A 25,395-nucleotide genomic window follows, 5' to 3' on the forward strand; every position below is an offset into this window, starting at 1 on the left:
TTAAAGTGAAAAATTTTCCCGCTCGATTGCTGTTGGGTCAAGTGATAGTCATGTGACTTGACAAAGAAAAATTTAAAAATGTCGGACAGCGAAGAAAGCATGTCAACAATGCCAGTGTTACAAAAAAGACCCAAAATATCACTCCCAGCAAACACAGACGGTTCAGGGGATGATCAGGTTAATTATATGCTTTTAATTACACCGGTCTTACGATTTTCAATCAAATAAACAGCTTTGGATCCCTAAAACATTAAAAGAACAAAATGTAGCTAAATCACAGGCACTTGTTTTCTATCCATGGGAAGATCTACTTTCCCTATATATTTCGTAATATATAGGGATAGTAGATCTTCCCATGAATAGAAAACAAGTGCCTGTGAGCTAAATTCTAAATCTTCATCATTGTTCATGTTGATGTTTCTTATTGACTATGTCACTAGAATATGCCTGTTAGTCTGTAACCCATACTTTACCAAGGACTATAAACAAACTAAAAAAGGTGCAAAGAAGGGCTGCTAGGTTTTTCACAAACCAACATAGAAAGTGTACATGTTTTTGACATGATATAAATCATTTAAAATGGAGAGACCTCGCACACAGAAAAACAGATGCATGCCTTGTCATGTTTTATTAAGGGAGCTACCATTTGATTTTTATGGGGGGCTAGGATGAAATTTGAAAAAAATAGGCAGGACAGGAGTTTTGAGTAAAAACAAAAGCAGGATGAGACACTTGCAAAAAAAAAAAAGTCAGGATAAACTAAAAAAAAAAAGGCAGGACCGAACAGACTGAAAAATAAAAAGGCAGGACAGAGATTACAGCTAAAAAAAAAAATGCAGGACAAAATTTTTCATCCTAGCCCCCCCATAAAAATCAAATGGTAGCTCCCTAAATCACATATCATCTCTGAGCAATAAAAAAAACCAGATAGACTAATAAAAATGAACATGTATATGTATATGTAAATGCTCTTTTGTTCTGACGTTGGAAAGTTCCGGGCGGAAAGAACTAACTAGCCGAAAAGTTCTGGAGGAACTTAATAACTAGTTACTTTGTTCTTCCTCTGGTTTAAAAGTTCCACCGGAACAAAGTGACTAGTTGAAAAGTTCCAATGGAACATATCAACTAGTTAGAAAGTTCCTTTTTGCCAAATTAGTCAAAACTGGAACTAACAAACTAGCCCAAAAGTTCCTCCTCATGTGGGTACTTTTAAAAATATCAATTTCAGACTAATGTATAACAATGAATTACAACTTATTCCGTTATGAAGGCAATATTCTGACCGAATTAAATAGTTGTTCTGTTCCGCCAGAACTATTCAACTAGATACATTGTTCCGGGACTTTTAAACTAGCTACTTTTTTCCAGAACTTTTTGACTGCACTCAGAATAAAACAACTAGTTGGAAAGTTCCATCGGAACGAAATAACTAGTTGAAAAGTTCCGCCGGAACAAAGTAACTGACGGAACATACTGGCTGTTACATATACAGGCTAGTACATAAATCCATCCTGAACAAATACACTCTGAACATTGTAATGAGTGACTAAAAATATTAGGGCTATTCCAGAAAAAAATGTATGGGGGTTGGTTGGAAGGCAGTTTTTGTCAGCACCCAACACAGACAATTGTAATTGAGAATTATTGTGCATTATAGTGTGAAAAGTTGCTCTGATACCCATCACCATTGTATTATTAATATAATGTGCCTTCCAACCCCCCATAATTTTTTTTCTGGAATAGCCCTCATCAATTTTGTTAATAATTATAAAATTGTTAAATTTTCACTGTACATACTTCTACACAAAGCATTATGCACAGTACACATGGTACACGTGTCAGACATAAACTTTAACATGTTGAAGGTGGTGACTACAAAGTAGAAAATAGTAGAAGTAGAAGGAAAATCCACTGATCATGCTGAATATAAAAGAAAAGATGTGGTATGATTGCCAATGAGACATTTATCCACAATAGACCAAATTACACAGAAATTAACAACTATAGGTCACCATACAGCCTTCAACAATGAACAAAGCCATACCACATAATCGTCCTGAACATGCATGAAATATTTGCCACTGGACTTTAATCAACCAACAATCAATCAATCAACCATACTGCATAGTCAGCTACATGTAAAACAATTCCATGTTCATTTAGCTGGTCTGAATTATTTGAAACTAACACTATTTTTCTATACTGATACATGTATAAGATGCCATGCACATGTCACCAAATTTCACAAGAAAGTGCTCCACTTTTAAAGCTAGAAAAACTTGTACATTGCTGTACATGTATGTTTCATTAAAATTAATAATTTAAAATTAAGCAATTACCAAGTCTCCAAGCATGCCAAAATTTCATATATTAGTTAGTACATGTAAGGACTGGAAGGAATCTCATCTTCAACAATATTAAATGCAAATATTTGATGTTGGCAAAATAAACCAAACATGTTTATTTAACATGTAAATTAAGAAAATTGCAAACCATTCATTATGATCATCATTATCAGGTCTCCAAAAAATTGTGTTTACTTTGCAGGCTTGATGGACCCTGACTTTTTTCACTGAAAATTTGGAAAATTATACTGTCACTAGTATTAGTCATTTTTTCAACCACTAGCTTTATGATGAAAAATTCTCAATAAGTATTAAACTGAGTAAGCATGTCTGTCTGACAATAATTTTGACAAATTTAAGTTTTGCAGAAAAGTAGATCAATAGAATAACAGAATTTGTAAATCACATTTAAAGGTGTGTTTTTGACCTTCCAACCCTATTTTTTCCATCAGATGAACCTTTACCATGCTAACATAATTTTACATGAAAAACTGGACACATGTATTGTATCACATTATAAACATTGTACCAATTACAGTGCACTCTGTAAGTGTGTAGGCAAATCTTTCATTTGGGAGTGCCAAAGACCAAAAGCTGTAGAAAACAATCCTAAGTATTAGTCAAGATGAAATTGCCAGGTTTTAAACTTCTTACCATGGAGCTATTCTGATTGTAAGAAAGAACCTAGTCTTGTTAACATGCATGACAGGTATAGCACCTATTCTATGATTTCTAACCATTTGATAATTTTGTAGGATGATATTTCCAGTACAGCCAGTACTATCCTGGATGACATATCAGAGAGTAGTAATGTCCCACGCAGAGGAAAAGGAAAGCCCAGAATAAAAAGACCAAAACTACAGTTCAGATATATAAATCATGTCAAGGTCATTATTTTATTGAGATTCTGAACTGACATTCACAAATATTATTGTCACAAATGTTAAATTCACACTTGTTTTATGTACCCATGAGCAGGGAGGGGGAGTTGTGAGAATAAAAAAATACCTTCTTGTGTACCCATAGATAGAGAGGGATAACAAAAACATGTCTTGTCTTATATACATGATCTACATGCTATTTTATTTTTATGATTATACATGTTTTAAGTACCTTTTCTTCAACTGCACCATCTTAGGGGTAATCTATTTGACACTTACATTTTGTACTAATATACCAGTAAAAGTATGTTATTGTTTTGTATTTTCTTCTATGTGAAGTTTCCTCATGCAATTTAGGGCTTAGAATGATATGATTTATTAAAAGTGTCCTTTAAATATATGTTTCAGAAAAGGAACAACTAACATGTGTATGGTAATCTTACTTATATAACAGACAATAAGACTAAAACTACTGTATTGTTAGCTCACCTGACCTGAAAGGTCAAGTGAGCTTTTCTCATCACTTTGGGTCCTTCGTCCCTAAGATTTTACAAAAATCATCTTCTCTGAAACTACTGGGCCAAATTTAACCAAACTTGGCCACATTCATCCTTGGGGTATCTAGTTTGAAAAATGTGTCCGATGACCTGGCCATCAAACCAAGATGGCTGTCATGGCTAAAAATAGAACACAGGGGTAAAATGGTTATTTTGGCTTATATCTTAAAAACCAAAGCATTTAGAGCAAATCTGACACGAGGTAAAATTGTTGATCAGGTCAAGATCTATCTGCTCTGACATTTTCAGACGAATCAAACAAACTGTTGTTGGGTTGCTGCCCCTGAATTGGTAATTTTTATGGAAATTTTGCAGTTTTTGGTTATTATCTTGAATACTAGTATAGATAGAGATAAACTGTAAACAGCAATAATGTTCAGCAAAGTAAGACCTACAAATAAGTGAACATTACCAAAATTGTCAGTCAACCCTTTAAGGAGTTATTGCCCTTTATAGTCAATTTTAACAACTTTTTCGTCATTTTTTGTAACTTGTACAAAAATCTTCTTCTCTGAAACTACTGGGCTAAATTTAACCAAACTCGGCCAGAATCATCCTTAGGGTATTTAGTTTAAAAAATGTGTCCAATGATCCCACCTACCAAACAAAATGGCTGACTATGCTAAAATTAGAACATAGTGGTAAAATTCAGTTTTTGCTTTATATCTTTGAAACTAAGACATTTAGGGCAAATCTTTCAAGATTTAAATGTCCATCAGAATAAGATCTATCCCCTCACAAATTTTCAGATGTATCCTACAACCCGTTGTTGGGTTACTGCCCTAAAATTGGTAATTTTAAGGAAATTTTGCAGTTTTTGGTTATTATCTTGAATACTATTATAGATAGAGATAAACTGTAAACAGCAATAATGTTCAGCAAAGTAAGATCTACAAATAAGTTAAACATAACCAAAATTGTCAGAGAAACCCTTAAGGAGTTATTGTCCTTAATATCAATATTGAACAACTTTTCGTCATTTTTGTAACTTGTACAAAAATCTTCTTTTCTAAAACTATGGGCCAAATTTAACCAAACTTGGCCACAATCATTTCTATGGTATCTATTTTAAAAAAGTGTCTTTTGACCCTGCCTACCATCCAAGATGGCCGACATCAGTAAATGCAGTAACAGGTGAGCGACACAGGCTCTTGAGAGCCTCTAGTTTGTTATACACTTAAAAACTTAAAAGCAATGCAAATGTGAAATAATTATAAACAAGAAGATGAGTGCCAATGAGACAACCCTCCATCCAAATCACAATTTATAAAAGTAAACCATTATAGGTCAAAGTACGGTCTTCAATACAGAGCCTTGGCTCACAGCGAACAGTAAGCTATTAAAGGTCCCAAAAAATACTAGTTTAAAACCATTCAAACGGGGAAACCAACAGTCGAACCTATATAAACATGAAACCAGAAACATGTATGAACCACATCAACAAACGACAAATACTGAACATCAGATTCCTGATGTCCTGATATTCATAATGTCTAGTAAGTGTGGATAGTATATATCTTGCAATGATTTTTTTCAGGAAGATCATGGACTGCCATTGTTTGGTTTATCAATTAATCAGCTGACCAGAGAGGGAGATCCAATAGTGTTTGCTACAGTAGGAACTAATAGGGTAACGTTAATAGCCTACACACTAATTTAATATTTACAAAAATGTTTAATTTCGACAAATCATCAGTATTATAAGTTCCACTTTAAACTATGTAAAAGGGCTACACATTAATATAAAGGTAAACATTTTGTGAATATTTCATCAGATTGTCAGAAAAGATCATAAATGTCAACACTTTTAGGGATATATCATAAGTAAAGAATGCTATTTCCAGCATATCTAGTCTAGTAAAAAGTCTTTCTAGCAGACTGTGCATTTCTAGATATATACATGTATCCAGGTGTGTTGATAAGTCGTTATCCTAAGGCTATTTTTTTCTTATTTTTTCTGTAGACTTAGCTTTCATTTTTATTACCGTGCATTGTCAAGCTTGGTAACTCATAATTATTTGTCAGTAACTAAATGTACGGTGCTGTCCCATACTGAACCTTCTGACCTTGTTTGTTTACATTCTAATTTCAATGGCGTCAAAATCACGTGATGTCAATTGGTTATACCCAATCAAATTGCTCTACTGTCAATTAGGGGATTTTCCAGTCTATGGCAATTACGTTATTTCTTTGTGGGATATTGCTTTAATATAGTTTGCAATAATTTAAGGTTTTATTAATCAGGAAACCTCATTCTTTGCCATCCCTTTCGACATCATAGAATTTTGTATGAATATTTACCTACAGTCATGATGGTCAGAATATCGATCTTTTTATAATGAATAAAAAAACATTCTATGAAAAATAAATGTAAATTGTTTTTTTTATAAACCTACTACATATTCCTGTACAAAATTATGGCATGGACATTGTTTTTTCAAATCGTTTTCCTTTCATTTTGGTTGGGCTTTTTTCGCGAGAAAATCACGAAAGACGTAAGGAGCATGTCATTTTGAAATTCATAAAAATACGATTTGCTTGACTTGTGTTGCCTGCCACAAGGTTGATGACGCTGAATGGAATGTACACAAAGCAATGGAGGCCGGAAATGGGATTTTGTGAAGTTCTAGAATGTTTTTAGACATTCGGAAGTCGGGATTGAAACGGGCATTAGAAAATTGGCATTTTTTTAGCAATAATTGAGAACAACAATGAAAACTTACCTTAAGAAATGTTTTTGTTATTCAAAAGTGCAGAAAAAACGTATTCTGCGCTGTTTTTCTACGCCGGAAGTAGCGTAGTGACGTCAATGCGTAGTTTCCCCATGTGTTAAGTTCAAACACAAATACCTAACGAACTGACAAGATGACCGATTTTAGACTACGGTAGGATATACAACAGATTAAAGAAAGGATTGTTTAGATATTTGTTTTTGCCTTCCTTATTTTGCTAAAACCATTGATGCTATCAGAAGTTATATGGGTGGCAACTTTTAATGAATTTATTGCACATGGAACCTTTTTTGCTGCGTTTTGTGGAAAAATAAACAATGAAACACAACACCATAAATTGATGATGTTGCCATTAACTGTAGACGTGACGTCATGGCCCCCTATGAAATTTATTAACCGCATAAGGATGCATAGGGGTCACCACATGACGGCATAACACCAATAACAACATGATAATTTACCCACTGTGTGATAAATAATTTTATTCAAACAAGGATGTTGCTGGACTTAATGTAGGAATTTTTTTTATGGCTTATCCACTCATACTGTTCAATGTTGACCTGTTTTCATGTAATTTTCTTATCATCATAAATTTATTCACAAACAGAAGTATAAAAAGAATGTTCTCAAATAGGAGATAATCATTTCTTCAGTTTTAAAATGATCCATCCACTGTATAAATGTATGTCCTTTCTTCATGTTCTTAACAAAATATAATATGAACATGATCATAGATTCTCTTAATTAATTTACCATGTAAAGTTTTTCTTACAGAAAGTTTATTTAATCATAAATTTGCTTGTCAGAAAATTTCATTATTTTCATTGTAATAATTTTTAACTTATGATAATTTATTTAGAAAATACAGTTAGATGAATTTTGTCATTTAATTTGCTGTTGTACTAAACTGTAACATCACAATATGAACTTTTGAAATACATTTTTCTGTTTTTGTAGGTAACTTTGTATGAATTACAAGACAGTGGGAAGATCAAATTATTACAGGCCTTTATAGACCCATCAGTATCCTTCACATTTTATGTTATTTATTTATGTTACTAAGGTTTATGTATTTTACCATAATAATGTCTTGTAGGTTCTTGATTTATAAAATATAAACTCAATCTTTTTGGAAAATATTACATTTTTTGCTTAAGTAAAGGACCAACTCTTAATCAGATATACTAATCAGTTGTAAAAGTGAAAGTAAGGTCTATTCTTAATGCAGTATGCTGATATCAACTGGGAAGCAGAATAAAAACACACAGCTTTTCTTTCTTACTTTTTAAAGATCTACTCACTTTGAGGATAAAAAAGGATTTAGCCACTGGCCGCTACCTAATAAAAAGTCTGTGGACCTGTTCAGAAACGATGTTAATTTACTGATAATCAAATGAAAAAAAAATGAGATTAAGTCACATACAACTATAAGATAAACACATTCTAATATCCAAATCGTAAATATATAAAAAAGAGTGTCTGATATAAAGCTTGAAAAAGAAATTAAAAAAAAGGATTGCAAAGTGTCCAATAAAATGACTTTCTTTTGAAACTACAAAACAGTTTTTATTATTTATTTAATGTACTGTACCATATAATTATTAGACAATGTGTCAGTCTTAGAATGTGCTCATGAAATTAACCTGAATTCAGGTACGGTTCACCCCAGTAAGGAGCCAGATTAAAGGCAATGTGGCAGATTTCAAACAACATAATAGATAGAATGAAATATCCTTAATTTGATTAAGACTGAAGAAAATTTTTACTGTGTTGCTTGGTCTTATGATGAAGTAGGTCTACCGTTACTAGCAGCAGCTGGTCTCCGGGGTGTTATACGTATCATTAGTCCTGTGACCATGCAGTGTATAAAGGTAAGATTTGGTATGCAGTTAAAGCTGTTATCCTAATGCTTGTAAGTTAAAGGTTTGGTTGGCTTGCTTGCTTTATATGAATGTTTGCAGCATTGTAATTAAGATTGACATCCACAATCAATAGATAGGTGGGGCTTCAACTTGTATACATTGCTTAAATTCCAATAAATTATACATTTATAAGTTAATTGCATATACAAGATGAAGCCCAGCCTATCTGTTAAAATCAAATATCAATCTTACTAAAAATGCTTAAGCAAACATTTATACATGTACAAATGAAGCAAGCAAGTCAACCAAACCTCTAATTTGCTAGCATTAGGATAACTGCTTTAATCTTATTTAACCAACCACTTTCATTCAAAAGTAACTGTGCCAAATAGGGATTATGACAGTCAATTGCTTAATGTTACCATGACTATCACTAAGTCTTGCTGTAAAGTTCTATAACAGAGATTTAAGGAGCTCTCTTAAATTGTCAATATAATATACTATATACTTGCAATAATAATGTAGATATTTTTAAACAGAAACCTAAAACTAAAACTATAATTCTATGTGCACAAGACATTTTCCTTGAGTAAGCATGTTAAATTTTCAAACTGTAACAATAAAAACTTTGGTTACAATCCTCTGAGAGAACTAATAATTTGTTTTTATATTTCAGCATTTTGTAGGACATGGTAATGCAGTGAATGAGTTAAAGTTTTATCCAAAGGATCCTAATTTGTTACTGTCTGTGTCTAAAGGTTAATATTGTTCAATAACGTTAGGAAGTTTTATTAACTTTCACAGAGTTATCTGATGATTAAAAAAAAATGTTAAGCAATATCAGTTATGAGAGTAGAACAAATACTGAAATATGATATATCAAATGATATGAAACTTATGCACAATGCTTATTACTACCAATAGATGCAAATTATTTGTAATTTGATTTTGGTGGTGTCACTTTCACTGCTCTTCAGTTATGTCCCTTTTTGAATGCAACAACATTGCTGAATTTGCTGTTTTCACACTTAAGTTTAAGTTTGACTCAAATAAATGTTATTAAACATATACACAATGCTTATTACCACTGTATACACAGATCAAGTTCAAATTTGGATGAGGTCACTTTCACTGATCTTGATTTATGTCTCTTTATCAATGGAAAATTGGTAAATTTGCATTATATTTACAAACAGTGGCATCTGTGTCCTACGTACACATTCTTCTTTTATTTTAATTTTAACTGTGAGATAACAAGCCGAAATAAATTTCTTTTTTATTTAAAAACAATACATATAGGATAAAGAATTGAAAATTGTGTATTGTATTTCAGATCATACACTACGTATGTGGAATATAAAGACAGATGTATGTGTAATTATATTTGGTGGTGTAGATGGACATAGAGATGAAGTTCTTAGTGCAGTGAGTTTGAATTTTATACTTCGTGTTCTTTTGACATAGCCAAGTGGAAATGGAAAAAATGCTGAATTTTTTGTTTCCATTCTCTTACTTAAGTAAGCCTCAACAAAGTGTTATGACACTTATACAAAATACTAATTGCCACAAAATACAGATCTAGTATGAATTTTGGTGGTGTCACTTTTACCGTTCTTCAGTTATGTCCCTTTATAACTTTATATGATATGCAAGCGGGGGAATCATCTGTGTCCCTTGTACACATTCTCCATTTATTTTCTAAACAGCAAATATATGAATATAAGACACTTCAACCTAATCTTGATATCACTATTGCTGAGACTTCTTATATTTTAAGCAAATATTTAAAACAGTAACCATTTCATTTGTTGATGGAAAATTAGATTATTATTGATTTTCCAGACAAATGAGATAACTATTTACTTTTTTCATTTCTGTTTAGGATTTTAGTATTAAAGGATCAATAATTGTATCATGTGGTATGGATCATTCACTAAAGATGTGGAAAATGGATAAAGAGGAGTTACAGGCAGCTATAGAATCATCATACACGTATAATTCTGCAAAAACAAACAAGTATGATTTAATTAGAATTCAATTGTTATTTTATTTGCATTTTATAAGGTGAATAGTATTTGCTTGCTTTTGTGGAATGGTTTTAACAAGTGCATGTTAGACTGACATGTTATACAGCCTCAGCCTCATTTTGACAGAGAATGATATTATAATATAGCTTTGTTGATTGTTTACAACATGTACATGTCAGATTGACATATCATATAACCCAGCCTCAATTCATGCTTCATTCATTATGTTTATACATTTTTTTTATCAGACATGTATTTCAGAAATTTTAAATATGATATAGGTTAGGGTGGACATTTTTTTGGAGTAAATTCATAATTGCAGTACATGTTACTATGACTTGCAGAATTATCTCTCTTACAGATAAAGAATATTAGTACCTAACTTAAATTCAGTTTTTTTTTTAGACCATTCCCAACAGTGTTCCAGAATTTTCCTGACTTCAGTACCAGAGATGTTCATAGAAATTATGTAGACTGTGTTCGATGGCTGGGCAATTTTGTTTTGTCAAAGGTATTCAATATTTCTATGCCGATAATATTTTGGTTTATAAAAAATAAAATTTCAGTTTATTTAGAAAGTTTTTAAAGTGCAGACATTGTATAAAAGTTTAACATTGAAGTAAAGGTCTTCTTTTTCAAACAAAGGATAACACTTGTTTTGTCCTTCAAAGAAGTAGGTAAAACACTTAGAAAGGAGTAGGTCCGGTAAGGGCCGATTTTGGCCTCAAATTTCAGGTTCATCTTACAAAAGATTTTGGACACTTTTTAAACACTTAAGTGTCTATTTCAATTGATTTAATTAGTTTATGTGAAAGATTTTAACTGATTTAGTCATTAAAAACGCTCCGATTCAAGCTTAAATATGAAAAATCTATCAAATATGCCAAAAAAATCACTTTTTAGATGTTTTTTGTCAAAAATGAAAGTGGCCGCATCTGTGTTCATCCTCAACTTTTATATATGTTATGTATTATCATCAAATACAACATACATTTCAATATTATGAATGAACACGAATGCAGCCACTTTCATTTAGATGGAAACCGTCTAAAATTTAACTAAAATGCTAAAATTGTGAAGATTTCAGTAATTTAGCATGACTTAATGATGCTAGTACCCGATATATGTGCATTGTATTGCCTAAAACAACCCATATTTATGTAGCAGAAGGAATCTACTTTCCAGTAAATAGCTAAAAGATTACATATTCACCATTTTGTAAAACTGCTATATTTTAGGCCAAAAAGGGGTCTTACTGAACCTACTCCTTTAATAATTAGTAAACAGCTTTGTTTGAAATTCTGTTTCTTCTACATACATCTATTTTCATTTACCAGTTAATAAGAATGATTTTTCTTTTTCAGTCCTGTGAAAATAGTATAAATTGTTGGAAACCAGGAGGTTTACATGATTCATTGGCTGACATGAAACCACATGACAATAAAGTGACCATCTTACATCGATTTGATTACAAAGAATGTGATATCTGGTACATGAGATTCTGTCTTGACTTCTGGCAGAAGGTGAGTTCAACATCTTTTTTACATGTGTATATATATATATTTCTAAATAAAATCAAGGAGATGTAGTAGGATTGCAGAGTCAACTATCCATCAGAATTAAAATGAAGCGAATAATTCATTAAAATTCTGCCACACAGACTGAAATCCATTTGGTTTGTACATTTACTTCTACCTTGTACATGTATGCTTACAATAACTTTAATACATGTGTTTACATTTATTGCTACATGTATTTGTTTAACACTATTGGACATCACATTTAGGTTCCCGTAAAATTTTGATGTAACAATAGGAGATGTCTAAAGCCACAAAGGAAAAGTGATTGTTGAATGACTTCAATAGCTCAAGTGTTGCAGAATCCTGGATCAAGTACCACAAATTCTTAAAAAATGCTGAAGTGTTTTTCATTTGTTTGTGCTATATTCCTTGTCACATAGTGTTGTCATTTTATCAATATTTTTAAAATTGCCTTAATTTTTGGTTAGGCTGAAGCAGCTGAAATAAAACCAAGTTCAAGTTGAACTGTTAAAACCAACATTTTCTCTAGAAATTTTCTGTGTTAAGTCAGGAATATTGCAGTTGTTATCAAATAGTCCATTTCTATGTATGTTGGTGTCTCTTTTTGTAGCAGTTCAGTCAGTCAGGAATTACTACTTGTACAAGTTATTTTTAATTACCTGAAGAAGTAATATTAATACACTTATATAAGTAAATTTGTAGGATATTTATACAAGTGAATTTTATTTACTTCTATAGGTAAAAAAAAATATTGGCTGAGTTATGTCCCTTAGACATTCAGATTTTTTTACTTGTAGAAGTAAAAAAGTCATCCTATCTTCTTTTATTGAACTCTTATGATTTCTTTGCTCTAATAGAATTTTAAATTATCTGCCCTTTGCAGATGTCTTTTTTTATCATTTAAGTGTAATTTCATGGACAATGAAAATCCCATTTGTCTGTTATCTTTAGAACACTACTCATTTACAAGCCCCCAAGGAGCACTTTTTGAAGGCCTTGTGCAAATACTTAGGATCTTTGCGCAATCAGTGTCTTTGTTGAATTATGAGATGAAACATTGAACTCTATTAAAAAAATTTGAGCAAACCTGGGAAAAATCATTAAAGGCATGATTTTACATCTCAAAACTTGAGGACTTTTGAGGGATTGTAAGAAAAATTTACTTGTACAAGTAAATTTTTGGGAAAATTAAAAAGGAGATTATTCAAACATTATTTATTTACTTATATGTGTATATTTTTTTTTACTTCTTCAGGTAAATAAAATTAACTTGTACAAGTAGTACCCCTGACTGTCAGTGTTTCTGTTGTTCAATTGTTTTCTTCTTATTATTGATGTGTTTCCTTTGGTTTGGTTTGTGAACAGGATTTGTTTTCCCTTAAAATTGATTTGTGACTATTGAACTGTGGTATACTTATTATGTTGCCTTTATTTATTGACCGTTTTGATAGATCCTAAAATCAACACAACCCTACACCTTATAACTGAACTTAGTTCAAAGTAAGAAATTCTCATAAATGAATCAAGAATGTAATTGTGTCTGTTATATTATAAGCTCACATATGAAAAGAACCTTGCAATAAGAAGCCTTTTGTGTCTGTAAATTTTTTGCCAGCCTGGAACCTCAGGTCATTTGAGCATTTACCATGACTTGGCTTTTGTTCACCATCAAATGTAAGACACTCAAAACATATAGCCATTTAAAATACATGTAGGCATTTCAATTACTTAAACTTTGAATACAAATGAGTGTGTGGGGTTGGTAGGGGGGAAGAGAGGGTATTTGTAGCTTACATATATAGATAACATTAAAGCAGACCTGCCAACTATCCCAATTTTCGCGCTATCATCCCGATTTTTATCCCTCAACCCGAATCCTGATATCCGGATCAGAAAACTAGTCAAAATCTACCCGAAAAATTATTGTTGACCGATTTTGAAGTTTTTTTTAATAAGGTAAGATAGGCTTTTGACTTTGCTTCGTGTCTGTTTCCTGTCTATTAATTATTAGACAATGTACATTTAATTAACTATATATGAAACCATTAAGCTTAAAAAAAAAGTTGGGTTGAGGATACCTCATCTTAATCTGTCCTGCTTAAGCTGTGAGTTAGATTTACGATCAAAGAAACTAAAAGTCATAGTACAACAATCTTTTGTTAGATCATGCAAAACTTTTAATGAGAAAGGCCCACGCTTAAGCTATGCAATATTGATCTTAATATTACACATGGAAGGCTTTCGGAGAAGATTTTTGTTAATGGGGCTCTAGCTATAAGATATGAAAATATTTAGAATGTAGAATATGATTTTGTTTTGTTAAATAGTTGATAAAAGTGAAATAATGAAATAATAATTCGTTTATAGTAGCCAATTCTTTTCAATTTTGTCAAAATAAGCAAAGAAATATTGCTGATGAATAATTCACTTGCAAGTGAATTATTCAACCTCATTAAATCTGTATTCATGTGACCTTCAATTTAACCCATTAGCTAGAGATTGGTTACAATGCATAAGTTGTGTTCAGCCATAAGAAGGAAAAGAATGTCAACTTTGAAAGTGAAACAAAGGTCAACCATTTCCTTGACTGATTCGATCCACAAAAAAATAATTTTTATACAGGTAAAAATGTTGATTAACTTATTTTTTTTAAAATTAACATAAAATCAAACAGACCTATACAAATCCAATTGCATGAGGTTGAATCTATTTATATTAATGTTGATGTTTATATCAAGTTATGTGACCATAGGCAGTATTTGGAGGTCATCTAGATAGTTGATTAGATGGTGTGTAGACTCAAATATACATGAAGTTCTGATACATATTCTCGAGTACATGCTTTGTTAACTGTTTATTTCAGACTTATTGTAATTTAATACATCATTGGCAGATCCAGGTGGCGGGGGATGGAACCCCCCTTTTTTTTGGTCGATCAATGCATTTGAATGGGGACATATAGTTGGAACCCCCCCCCCTTTGGCCTGGGTTGGGAACCTTTTAAAATGACTGGATCCACCTCTGTACATGTTTTAATATTTTATAAATCAAATAGGGAATTTGAGTCAAATCAGTGAACATGAATTTGACATCTAGTGCTCCTTTAAGGTCCAGCCCTATGGCTACAGAAACATTACAACTAAACTTTAACAGTTCAGGATACTTATGATGAATTCTAGTCATAAGAATTTCTGAAAAGGAAGGCCAGATCTAAACAACTTATAATCATAGCTGAACAATGTATTGTTTTTTAATGCATCATGTTAAGGGGCAATTACTTCAAAATATATTTTTTATTTATTCTCTCATACAAAAAGAAGTAAAAGCTAACAGTTTTCCGATGATTTTGGACATTGTAAATACATATAATAATAATTTTTTTCTCATAAATTTAGATTGTAAGCTCGATCTTACTTACCAGAATATCCTAATAATCCTACCACAGAGTAGGTAACCTGTCCAAAAATTTTATACCCAGGAGTCAAAAGTTGGTAAAAGAAAATAGTCTATTTGCAGGTCCCTTTGTCTCTACCCATGCATCTGTATTCATCTCATGATAAAAACTTTATAGAATCTCTCTTCTATAATGTGACTTTATTGTCCTTCCCTACGCCTATATCAACCTGCTGAGTTGCTCTGTAATTCTCGTATCACAGCTTTCAGAAGAGAGTAGGCATTTTCAGCGACTTCACAATGTCTGAGGAGAAATTATCAGCAAAATGTGTGAGGAAACATTATCAAGCTTGCTTTTGTCAAGTGTAAAACTGTCTTAGGGAGAGGGAAAAGACCAGCAGTTTACTAATTTATAAATCCAAAACAGAATAAATACAATGATTGTGTTGGGTACAATTATATAAACTATATATTCATTTAGGAAATGTTGATTCACTTTCTGATTAAAACTTATTTGTCTTAGATGTGTAAAGGCGTTATACATATAAAGCTACAAAACAGTTATAATGGATAATGTTTCTGAAATCAAATGTTTGAAAAATAGTCCAAAATAGATTATAAATATAAAAGTAAGGAGATATGGTACATGTATGATTGTCAATGATACATATTCATCCGAGACAAAAGGACGAGAATGTAAACAACCATAGGGCACTGTATGTTTATAGGAGAGTTAACATAGCTGTTAATTTATTTACCTTAAGCTTGCAATGTTGGGTTAAAATGTTGAACTTCCTTGTTTTATTATGTATAATAGTTAGGCCAAAAAAAAAAAACGAAAGGGGGGAGTAATGTTGAACTTCCTTGTTTTAATATATATAATAGTTAGGCCAAAAAAAAAGGGGGGGGGGGGGTATTACATCTATGAAAAAAATAGGGTAGGTAGGTAGGGATATTTTTTTATTTTACCATTTTTTTTAAATTGAGGAACATTCTGACTTTGACAGTGCTTATTGAAAAATTAAAAAAAAAAAACACTTTAGGAAAAGCTATTTTTTAGCTTAAAAAAAGAGAGGGTATGGTAATAGGAGACACACATCTTATTTTATCTGGCCTTAAACCCATGTGTAGTTGTTTGTTCTTTATATCCAGTGGCAGATATAACAAGTTTTGCTTACTGTTTTTGTTTATAACATTATAAAAATTTAGTCAGTAACTTTTAGCAGTCTCAGTTTTTCAGGTAAATAAATTTGTAATGATTATAATTATAATTTTTTGTAGTAAGAATAAAATTATGTTGAATAAAAGCATGAGTTCATGATAAAAAAAATGTTATTTTGCCTTTGGAAGTAATATAAGGATAAAAAATAGAGTACTGATTTCATTCATTTTAGTTTGATAAACATTTGTAAACCAGAAAATAATTCCATTAAATTTGCACTTGTAAATAATTAACCAATATCTGTAGATATTAATTCCATGTCACAACCTGTGATAACATGGTCTAAAGTTTGTTTTATCTTACACTAATTATATTTATCTGTGAGGTATAATTAATTGAAGGTTTGGTCATCTCACTTCATATCATCATATATGTTAATAATGAGGATCAGTAAAGGAGAATTATTTCTTGAGATTAAATTTTGTTAAGCATTTACTGTAAATTATATTACAAAATAGGATTTAAACCTAAAAATATGATAAATTTTATTGAGGAAAATATTTTTTTGATAAATTGTGGAAATGTTACAGATTTTTTTTTTTTTTAATTTAATGACCAGTCTGGCTTCAAATTAAGAAAAGATAAATTTCTATATAAGGGAAGTTCATTAGTCAGCCAGACTACATCTTATACCCTTTTGGATTATAGATAAATATATAATTACAAACAAAATTTTTACAGTGTTAACATCTTCATTATTATGTACAAAGTTGTTTCTAAAACTATTTACACTCACAACTGACAACAAATGGATCGAAAATTTAATATGAGATTTATTTCTTTAATTTTCACATTGAATTGTTGGATTTTATCAGTGACATGCAAACCTTGCACGAATCTACCAAGCTGTGAATGTGATGAAAATGAAACACTTATAAAATGTGAAAATATTATAGGCTTGAGTATTTTATCCAGGATAAAACCGAGTGTTGTCTCTCTGACTGTGGAAAATAGTTTCCTAGGACCAACATTAAATGCTTCATTCTCATCCTATATAATGGAGGTGGAAGAGATTGACCTATCACATAGTAGAATACATTCATTGACAGTTCATGTGTTTAAATATCTTAGGAACTTACGTAGACTTATTTTGAAAAATAATTTTCTAAGAATATTAAAATTTGAGGTTTTCGATCATTTAACAGCTTTAAAGGAGTTAGACCTGAGTCATAACAGATTTGGAGTTCTACCAGATGGTCCTTTTCATTCTTTGATAAGTTTACGCTTCCTCAATGTTAGTTTTAACAATCTGACAAATCTCAAATTTGGTTTAAGGTTTCAAGTGATGGAAAGTATGCAGTCTATAGACTTATCAGGAAATAAATTCCAAACAATTTCAAATGACTCATTTGAAATGACAGCAAATTGGCGTGATCATATACCAAAAGTGATGAACCTCTCACATTGTGGAATAGAAAATATACAATCAGGAGCTTTCAGATATCCTAAAGGGATGGAAACTTTGATACTTAAAGGAAATAAGGGCATTTCATATGAAAACCTGACTGCCCTATTCAACTCAAGTGATTCACCAAAGATCAAAAATCTTGACTTGACTAAAACTGGTTTAACAGATGTATCAGAACTTTTTATTTCTCTTCGAAGTCGCAACATAAAAGAATTAACATTATCACACAATGAGATAACCTTGTTGTCTACTGATCTTTCTGAGAATCTTGGCGGAACGTTACTAAAGTTTGATATGAGAGGTAATAAATTAACTTCCATATCTGGTGCTGTGTCAGAACTTCGAGATCTGCATTATTTAGATTTATCAGAAAATCTCATTTCAGAAGTGGATTCCAATTTTGATGCTAATCTGATAAAACTTAAATATTTGAATTTGGCACACAACAAAATTTCTGCTGGTAAATTAACTTTACAAAACTTTGTTGAGCTTGACACTTTAGATCTTAGTTTTAACCAGTTGACGTCATTTATTATTCCACAAACTCTGATTAAATTACAAACCGTGAACTTAGCTGGTAATGGAATAAGTACATTAGAATCACTGGATGGTTTAATTAACTTGGAAAACTTTTATTTTCAACAAAACAAACTAACAGAGCTTAAAAAATTCTTGTTTGTTGATTCACCGATTATCAACATAGCTGATTTTAGTGGGAATGAAATTGAAAAGATAGATGAAGGGACTTTTGAACCTCATTCACCAAGATTCGTTAATCTGTCTTTTAACCAACTGAAGAAACTTAAGTTTCCGGGATGGACTAATGTCAAATCTATTAGTTTACGAGGAAATAATTTAGAAAACCTGCATGGAGAATCATTTTATGCTTTATTTCAATTAGAATTTCTGGATTTGGCAGAGAATGCTTTGCTTTATATTGATGATAATTTGTTTTTGTATCTAACAAACTTGACAACTTTACATCTGGAACACAATCAGCTGCTTGGAATCTCAAATTGGAAATCATTGTTCCGAGCCTTAATTAGCCTTAGATACATCGACTTTAGTTACAATAATTTAACAAGGTTTGATTCGAGTATCCTCTCAATGAGTAAATCATTACAACAATTAAAAGCAGATCATAATCACATTCATAACGTTGACACTGCTGGATTTAAAGGTCTTACACAATTACAAAATGTAGATTTTTCCACCAATTATTTTGTATGTAACTGTGATCTGATTAACTTTAGAAATTGGCTGCAAGATTCTGGTGTAATGATTATGCAAAAAGGTAGTAATAATTATACATGCAAAGGGCCTCCCGAACAAAAAGGAATAGATGTATTTAAGTTTGAAATCGATGATTTTGAATGTGATTTTATGTTTTTGTACATTGTTGTTTATTCTTGTGTTGGAGGAGTCTTTGTGGTGGTTGTCATTATCACGTCATTTGTATGTCACTATCATCTTAAATGGAGGAGAGAACAGTTGAATACTGAAAACACTGCGTCTATTGACTTTGAAAGGATGGAGCGTGTCCCTTTTATCCCAGATGGAACAATAATGAGAAAACAAAATACCAGACATAAGACAAACAGAAAAACACAAAAACAGGAATCTGCAAAGGTCAGTAAGACCAAGAAGAAGAAGAAAAATCAGCATAATGCTGAAATGTATATAATGAATGGAAATGTGAAATTAATGAATGGAAAAATTCCTAATGGCATTAAAAATGGGAAAACTAACAATAAAGCTGCCTCTAAAGGACATTCAAAGAAGACAACCAAAAAGAAACGCTATAACTCAGACCCACCTTACTTGTTCAGACACGAGAATGAACTTGTGATTCCTAAACCTAGACGTAAAACATATTCTGATCTTGAGATGAACCCTTACGTTCAACAGTTTCTTCTACAACAACACAAAAAGCAGATGAAAAACATGATAAATAAGAGATACAATAGAGAATCATTTAGAAATGTGGATATCATACGGCCAGTGCATGGTAGTAGGAGTTCTCCCGACTTTAAATATAATGGTACAAACACGCTCCCAAAATCACACACAGTGGATTATAGACTTAATGAACATTATCCTGAAATGGCCACATGGCATGGCTCTCGTGGCAGACAAAACAAAAACTATACCACAGCAGATGTACATCAGATGGAATATGTTGATAATAAACATAAAATGTCAGGCTACAATACAATAAGTGGTGTTCCATCTCATCGATCTCATGCTCAATATATCTGACTTTAATGGATAAATGATATTATTTGAATCAAATGTCCAATGTTTTGGTTGTATATGGAAATGTGTGGTAGTATAATAGACATAGATGTAGCTATATAAATGATTTTAATTGTGTTTAAAGATTTGCTTATTGAACAAAGGTGAAGACACTTTAATCATTTAATAAGTTGAATTATGTATTTAAAGACAAGGAGATGTGGTATAATTTCTAATGAGACAATTATCCATGCACTGGAGACCAATGGTTGAGTATGTTCACAAATACAGTACTTGTATATTGCAAACAGTAAGCTAAAAGTCCCAAATAGAGCAAAATGGGAAACAACTTTCCATAAAACTGATTTATGATAAAAAAATTATCAAAGTTACCAGGTCATGTTTATTTGGTACACAAGATCTAGACTATTTTCCCTCTACATATGACTTATTAGTAGCACTCAAATTAAAACAGTTGGGAGGCCAAAAAAACCATATGGCAGACAGCAGCCAATCACAACCTCTGAAGTACAGGCTCCTGACTTTGGACCACCACATGATGATATTGGCTGGGTTAAACATGTGTATGAGTGCTAAACCCTCCGTTATCCTGGCACAGTGGTGTAACATTACAACATAAGAAAACATTGCAAAAAATCAATTAGAAAGGACTCAACTCATCACATTGTCACAAAGCATACATAAAAAAACCTAACAGAAAAAACAATACAAAGTACCCATCAACGGATACAAGCAGTTACTGATAGTTCAAAGCCAATTGCATCAAATAAATAAACCACTTATTCCAGAATAAATATTATCATTCCATAAACATCCAAACGATTTGGTGTCCAGTTGATCATATTTTTATGCAGTCATCCTTTGCGGCATCATTATATCATTGTAACTATAAGGAGGCAATAAAATTTTATAATCATTAAATAAGTATTACTGTGGATTCATTTATTTTCGTGGATACCAATTTTCGTGGTTTGAGGAAAACTTGCATATTCGAGGATATTTAATTTTATGGTTTTGGCAAAGTCTACCTTCATTCCTTTAGAAAATTTGTAATGATCTGAGCATTTAAATTTGTGGTTCCCCTGTACCCACAAAATCCACGAAAATTGGTATCCAACAAATATTAATGAATCCACAGTAAACAAAATTATTTGGTTTTAAAAAGTGTATAATATTTAAAGTAAAGCAAATAAATATAAGTGAAAGGTAAAAATTATAAGATATGGTGTTGATTTCTAGCTGTTCATTGTACAATATCCAATTTGTTTACTGTTGATTTGAGTTAAAACAAAATGCCACTGAAGCTCAATATAAGTTTTATCACTTAATGAGTTTATGAAAGACATGTAAAAAATATCATTTGAATATAATTTAGGCTATTTACCTACAGAGCATAAAACAAAAAGATTTACAATGAAAAAGTATGGTAAACACCAAAAGCATCAAAACAGTTCAAAACATAAGATGACTCAAACAGTGTGCCAACAAAACTTGAGTATTGAAACCATTTGCAGAAAAAAGGAATTGCTTTCAGAATGTCAAACAGTTAAATCGCATATGCAATAAACTGGGGAAAAGAAATACCAGTTCTGGAGCTAATACTGCATTCTGTTGACTATAGGTTTTGGATGTCACATCTGGAACAGGTAGTTAATACTGTTCTGAAGCACCCGAGTTCACTCTTGTTTTTCGTGTTGTTGATGTTTCTTTGTCTTCTATGCAGACTTGTACATCATGTACATATTTTCATCTTTTTTTGTTTTGCCATGATGTCAGTCTTTTTTGGACTTGTGAGTTTTGAAGGTCTCTATGGAATCTTCTGCTTCATTTTCTTTTTCAAGGATAATTGCATATATAACCATTTGAACAGTAACTATATGTTCAGACATTATACTTGAATGTATCCTGCAAAAATAATTTAATGGCCTAATATCTTTTGAACAGTTGACAGGATCTATATCGAACTAAGTTTGATAATACCCCAGGGGTGCGAAAAAGCTCTATTATAAATCTGTGTTCATATGGTCAAAGATCAAGTCTTAGCAGCTATTAAAGACTGAAATTTTGGCAAATTTTGGTTTCATGATTTTATTTCTTTAACAATTTGTTCTACTTTTTCCAAAATTCAAATGATAATGCTTTGTTGGAAGAAAAAGACCTATGATAGGTAAAAGGTCTAGGTCAGGAGCAATCAATAGACTGGAATTGGAGTTGGTTCTCTTGTTTGAGATTACCAACTAAAAAGTTTGATAGTGCAGAGGTCAAAGTAACAATATATTTTTTCCATCATTTGACATGAATTATCAGAAGAATTTATAAGAGCTGGTATTTAACTACTATTAGTTATAAAGTTACCATAGCCCACTGATTGTCAGCCAGTAATTCTTTGATTATGTCCAATTTCAAAATTTTGAAAAATCATGCACCATGGTATCTGAATTATTCTGAAGTCATATTTTTATGCCCCATTTATGGGCATTATGTTTTCTGGTCTGTGAGTCCTTTCGACCCACCGTTCGTTCTTCCATTCATTTGTTTGTCCATCCATTTGTCTGTCTGTCCTGCTTTAGGTTAAAGTTTTTAGTCGAGGTAGTTTTTGATGAAGTTGAAGTCCAATCAACTTGAAACTTAGTACACATGCACCCTATGATATGATCTTTCTAATTTTAATGCCAAATTAGAGATTTTTCCCAATTTCATGGTCCATTGAACATAGAAAATGATAATACGGATGGGCATCCCTGTGCTATGGACACAATCTTGTTTTTTGTCTTTTTATGTCAATATGAATTTAGAAGGATTGTTGTATTTCTGGACAACATGAATCAACATATATAAATACTGCACAGTCCAACAGTTTGAAAATACTTTTTTGAAACTTGATGTACTAGTAATAATGTGAATTAAAATAGCAGCAGTGATACATTAGATGTTAAATCTCTTAAGAAGGATGATAACACAATGCCAAAAAGGTTAGAATTATGCCCTTTACAAATGGAAAAACTGATGAATTTTTCGGTTTTGTTCTCTTACTTGAGTTTGCCTCAACCAAATTTTATGAAATTTCTACAGTGAGTTGAAGACTTATTATCTCAAAACTCAGAACAAGTACAAATTTTAGTAGTGTCACTTTTACCATTCTTCAGTTATGTCCCTTTTTATAACTTTTTATGATACTAGAATGTAAGCAGGGCCTCATCTTTGTCCCATGGACCATTCCCCATTTTTTTTAAAAAAATTACAGGAATCTTATGAGCTTGTTGTGCTAATACTGGTTCTTATTGAAACAAACATTATTATAACAATTTTTTTTACATTTGATTTTCTACATAGTAAATATTTTACAGTTGATGGCACTTGGAAATCAAGTAGGAAAGATTTATGTGTGGGATATAGATGTGGATGATCCTAGAGAAGCAAGGTAAAATCATGTTGATAGAGATATATTTAGAAATGACAAGTTACACTAAGGGTAAAAAAGAGGAGCAAAAGAGTTACACCCCTTTGAACTTATTTGCTTTAATGTACTACTTCAACAGTTTGTCATCGCAACTCCTCTGAAACCACACAACAGAATTTCATGAAACTTTGTAGATAATAAGGACATACTACGTAGATGTGCATATCAACAGGAAATTATGATTCATTTTCTTTCTTGTGTTACGCCCCTTTGAACTTATTTGCTTCAATGAAACTTCTGCAACAGTTTGTCATCCCAACTCCTCTGAAACCACACAACAGAATTTCATGAAACTTTGTAGATAATAAGGACATACTATGTAGATGTGCATATTGATAGCAAATTATGATTCAATTTTTTTTTCTTACACTTATTTTATTTCTCCAATGACAATGTGGGGACGTGGGGTATGTGAGTGCAGTGCTCACTAAGGTTCTTTAATTTCTATTTATTTCATTTTCTTAACTCAAGACTCATTAATTAGGACTGTTTTTAAGGATTTTTTGTAGATCTTATATACTTTTAATTGACTGCATTAGTTTTGGACAGTTTTGTATATTTTAGGGTACAAGCATTTTTTTCAATTTTTCATTTTTTTTATTTTTTTTAAGTATCTTATAAATTTTTATATGCTTGTTCGATTCTTTTAAGTTAGTGCTTTGTAATCTATGTTTTATGTATTTTTGTATTTTATACATTTTTTAAATGTGAAGCGGTAATTTTTGTTTTTATATAATGCACTCTATAAATATTGTATTTATTCATGTTATTATTTATTACCTAGGTACATAGTGATTACACACCAGAAATGTTACTCACCAATACGACAAACAGCATTTACACGAGATGGGTCTATATTACTAGCAGTGACAGATGATGCCTCTATCTGGAGATGGGAGAGAGTAAAATAGCTTATAGACAATGACCATAGGGACAGAATGAAATAAGACTAGCAAGTGAATGAATGGAATATTTGATTGGTTAACATGGATGAAATTAAATAGAGAAATTATTCTCCTTCATGTAGAAATTTAAGTCGTTGTTCTATTGCAAAAGTGTTTTAATCGTTGTTGAAAAGTTGTGTTATGTAATCTGTTAATGTTGATCTGTGAAGGAAGAGATGTAATCTGACTTATGTAGTTTTGTGAACAAAGACGAAGAATGATCTGACATTAAATATTTTTAATAAAAGTATTGCTTAATGTTATGTCAGCAGTTGGGTTTGTATATGGGCCATGTCAACATTTATAACTTCCTCTTGATTTGCAGAGATAATAAAAAAAGAAGATGTGGTATGATTGCCAATGAGACAACTCTCCACAAGAAACCAAATAACACAGAAACTAACAATTATAGGTTGCTGTACAGCCTTCAACAATGAGCAAAGCCCATACCGCATAGTAGGCTATAAAAGGCCCAAAAATGACAAAAGTAAAACAATTCAAAACAGAAAACTAACAGCCTAATTTATGTACAAAAAATAAAGGAAAAACAAATATGTAACACATCAACAACCGACAACCACTGAATTACAGGCTCCTGACTTGGGACAGGCACATACATACAGAATGTGGCAGTATTCCAAACCTCCCCTAACCAGGAACAGTGGTGTAACAGTACAACATAAGAACGAACTATAAAAATCAGTTGAAAAAGGCCTAACTCATCAGATGGATACAAATAGAAATACATCTAACAACAAGAATGTGTC

At 31.6% G+C, this 25,395-nt stretch overlaps 2 protein-coding genes across 2 annotated transcripts; both read left to right on the plus strand.

Moving 5' to 3' along the window:
* Positions 1-41: 41 nt before the first annotated feature.
* Positions 42-24,891, plus strand: LOC143048297 (polycomb protein EED-like). The gene is made up of 12 exons (XM_076221892.1): positions 42-177; positions 3,101-3,232; positions 5,321-5,413; positions 7,473-7,538; positions 8,264-8,386; positions 9,054-9,135; positions 9,711-9,802; positions 10,260-10,393; positions 10,810-10,915; positions 11,769-11,927; positions 23,572-23,645; positions 24,469-24,891. The coding sequence occupies exons 1-12, from the start codon at positions 79-81 to the stop codon at positions 24,593-24,595; spliced, it is 1,287 nt and encodes a 428-aa protein (XP_076078007.1). The 5' UTR covers positions 42-78; the 3' UTR covers positions 24,596-24,891.
* LOC143048296 (uncharacterized) lies at positions 16,694-20,341 on the plus strand. The gene has a single exon (XM_076221891.1). The coding sequence runs from the start codon at positions 17,309-17,311 to the stop codon at positions 20,225-20,227; it is 2,919 nt and encodes a 972-aa protein (XP_076078006.1). The 5' UTR covers positions 16,694-17,308; the 3' UTR covers positions 20,228-20,341.
* Positions 24,892-25,395: the final 504 nt, after the last annotated feature.

The sequence above is a fragment of the Mytilus galloprovincialis genome, chromosome 10 (genome assembly GCF_965363235.1).
Source record: "Mytilus galloprovincialis chromosome 10, xbMytGall1.hap1.1, whole genome shotgun sequence".
Lineage (NCBI taxonomy): Eukaryota > Metazoa > Mollusca > Bivalvia > Mytilida > Mytilidae > Mytilus > Mytilus galloprovincialis.